The sequence below is a fragment of the Octopus bimaculoides genome, chromosome 3, assembly GCF_001194135.2.
Source record: "Octopus bimaculoides isolate UCB-OBI-ISO-001 chromosome 3, ASM119413v2, whole genome shotgun sequence".
Lineage (NCBI taxonomy): Eukaryota > Metazoa > Mollusca > Cephalopoda > Octopoda > Octopodidae > Octopus > Octopus bimaculoides.
In genome coordinates, this window is record NC_068983.1 from 165589418 (window position 1) to 165592604 (window position 3187).

A 3187-nucleotide genomic window follows, 5' to 3' on the forward strand; every position below is an offset into this window, starting at 1 on the left:
ATATATATATATATATATATATATATATATATATATATATATATGTGTGTGTGTGTGTGTGTGTGTGTGTGTGTGTGTGTATGTATGTATGTATGTATGTATATGTATGTATGTATATAATTCCTCAAACGTCTTGCGATGTAACAACACACATTAATACATGAGTAAATAAGATCCGAGTGACTGAAGATTCAGGAATATGTAACATGTACAACCACGGTCAGGTTCCATGTAGCAAATGACAAGAAGCGACTGATATAATGTATATATACACACATATATATATACGTGTGGGGGTCTACAGAGAGGGAGACATGACGGATGTTGAATGACCGCAGCTTTTGAAAACGGTATCCGGTGGGTCGCGTGACCCCGAAGCCCTGCGCAGTATGTGTGGTAGTGGTGGGAGTGGGGTGACACATGTACATGTAGACCTTGTTGGTCCCACACGCCAACATTGGCATGGGTACATGTTCACGTGCGTCTTACATACGCACGCTTACACACGCACGTACGTACGTACGCGTGCCTCGACACAAACAAATATGTGCGCACGCGCGACCGGCGAATTTACTTACATAACAAGAATCACACGTTTCAGTTTTTCGCTTATTTATTTATTTATTTATTTATGTATTTATTTGTGAATTTGGAAAATATTACAATTCTGTATTTTTGTACTTTTTTTTCCTTTGTATTATACACTCATTGCTTGATTTTAAATTTTCATACGCACCCATCTCTGAGTGTGTATACACACACATACACACACACATACACACACACACACACACACACACACATACATACATGCATACATACATGCATACATACATACATACATACATACACACACACACAATATCCAGGAGCAAAAAAATGAGCTGCCGACAGCTATTCAACAACAACAGCCTCAAACTCAACAATACTCAGACTGAGTACTGGACTCGACTCCAGCACTGGACTAACATCTCGGACGGGGCCTAGTCCTGGTCTCCGCTTAACTCAGGGCTGCAATTCTGTCAAAGAGACGAGCTGTAGAAAAACGTAGCAGATAAACGTCATTCATACCTGCTCACGATCAAGGAATCTTTGCATATTTCGCAACCCCAGCGCTTGTTTGCGCATCAATAGCCAAACCATACCGAGCCCTCAATGCAGAAGGGTGTTGGGGGCTGCCTGGACAGTGATAATGCGTGTCTTCTGTTAAAAATAACATTGTAGACGCTTCAAACTGGTTAAGTCAGAACTGGGGTATGACGTGACAGGCAGACGATAATATATAAGGATGCGATGGACGCATTCGGTGCTTCTCGCGACCTTTCAGGATCGCTTCTCAGTCTGGGACTGGCGACGACCCTCTTTGTAACTTCATCCTATTTTGAAGGTCTAAACCAGTGGTCCTCAACCATTTTTCTTTCCTATGGACCCCTTCGGTTCTTATTTTACTCTACTGGACTCATAGCCATTCACTGTATATATATAAAAAAAAACATCCTATTATATTTTCATGATTAAATATGAGGAATTGTATTTAAAAAAATTTTAATATTTTGTAAATCGAAGAAGTATAACCAAATTATTGGAAATAAATGTTAACGATAAAGTCTTATATGGATCGCCAAGGGCCATATGGGCCCCGGTTGAGAATCACTGGTCTAAATCAAAGACCCCCAAGCATCGTAAATAGTCCACGGGTCTAGCGCCTTACGACGCTGCCCGGCCCTCGGACTTATTTCTCCAGAGGCTGAGCTACAAAACCCACCGAACTGTCCAGTTTCATTTTGACTCCCGTCACCGTCGTGCATTTTCTTTAGAACGGTACCGACTGAGCCCTTATATCATATCGACTGAAACCTTCCTTCAAATTTAAGGGAGAGAAAGAGACTTTGTTGCGAAGAAAGCAGAATCGTTAGCGCATCGGACAAAACGCATAGCGGGATTTCTTCCGACATTTTACATTCTGGGTTCAAATAATAGCGAGGTTGACTTCGAAATTCATCCCAAAATTGCTGGTTTTGATCCTAATTCAAAACCCATCATCATCATCATCATCATCATCATTTTTATTCTTATTCTTCTCATTATTATTATTATTATTATTATTATTATTATTATTATTACATTGCAGGTCGCCGTCACAGAATTGCCAGGTCACAGACCGGAAAAAAAGACGCGGGGTAAGTTCAACCGTCCGGGTTCTATCATCATTTTAATAAAACTATTGCCCGTGTGGGGTAGATATATGCATATGTGACTACACATATATATATGTGTGTGTATGTGTGTGTGCATGTGTATGTGGGTGCGGGTGTGTGTGTGCGTGTGTAGTTGGAAAATATACATATTATACAGGCGTGGCTGTGTGGTAAGAAACTTGCTTCCCAACCACATGGTTCTGGGTTCAGTCCCTGGGCTAATGTCTTCTACTATAGCCACGGACTGCCCAAAGCGTTGTAAGTGGGTTAAGTAGACGGAAACTGAAAGAAGCCCATCGTAATATATATACATATGTATGTATGTATGTGTGCGTGTGTGTGTGTGTTCATAGTTATCTCCGATCGGTCAGTCGTTCCTGATGGATTATTCCAGTGCATTGAGAACGACGCCATTTTCTAATTTCAAGCTTTTCATTTTTGATAGTTTCATAAACATTTATCACAAAGATAAATCTATTTTGATTTGCATCTTGAGAATATCTTTTACTTTCTCTTTTTCTACACACACACACACACAAACACACACATATTATATGTACTACGTACGTACGTAAGTATGTATGTATGTATGTATGTATGTATGTGTATATAAGGTTGTCTTTCATTTGTTTAATCATATTTAATCATTGTTTAATTATAACTCAAGAGTTTTAAATGCAAGACATGGCACAGACAATGAGATCTGTGTATTATTTCCGCCATTTTGTATACATGGAAGTGTTGCAATTTTCTCCTTTTTTTATGTTAAATATTTGTTGTCTGAAGAAGCGTTACAAGCTCAAATGTACGAGTAACCACACGCATACACATATATAAGAAAATTAAAAAATATATGTGTGTGTGTGTGTGTGTGTGTGTGGACTGCTATGCAGCACATATATTTAAGTGTGCGTGTGTGAGTTAAGTGGGTGGGTTTGTATATAAATGCAGTACGTGCGACTGCGCGCGCACCAACTCCCCACCCCCAC

General features: G+C 39.6%; 1 protein-coding gene across 1 annotated transcript in view; it reads left to right on the forward strand.

Moving 5' to 3' along the window:
• Positions 1-3187, forward strand: part of LOC106867344 (hairy/enhancer-of-split related with YRPW motif protein 1) — a 10563-nt gene that overhangs the window by 2665 nt on the left and 4711 nt on the right. The window contains exon 2 of the mRNA XM_014912193.2: positions 2132-2180. Within this exon, the coding sequence (XP_014767679.1) occupies positions 2132-2180 (49 nt within the window). The remainder of the gene's footprint in view (positions 1-2131; positions 2181-3187) is intronic.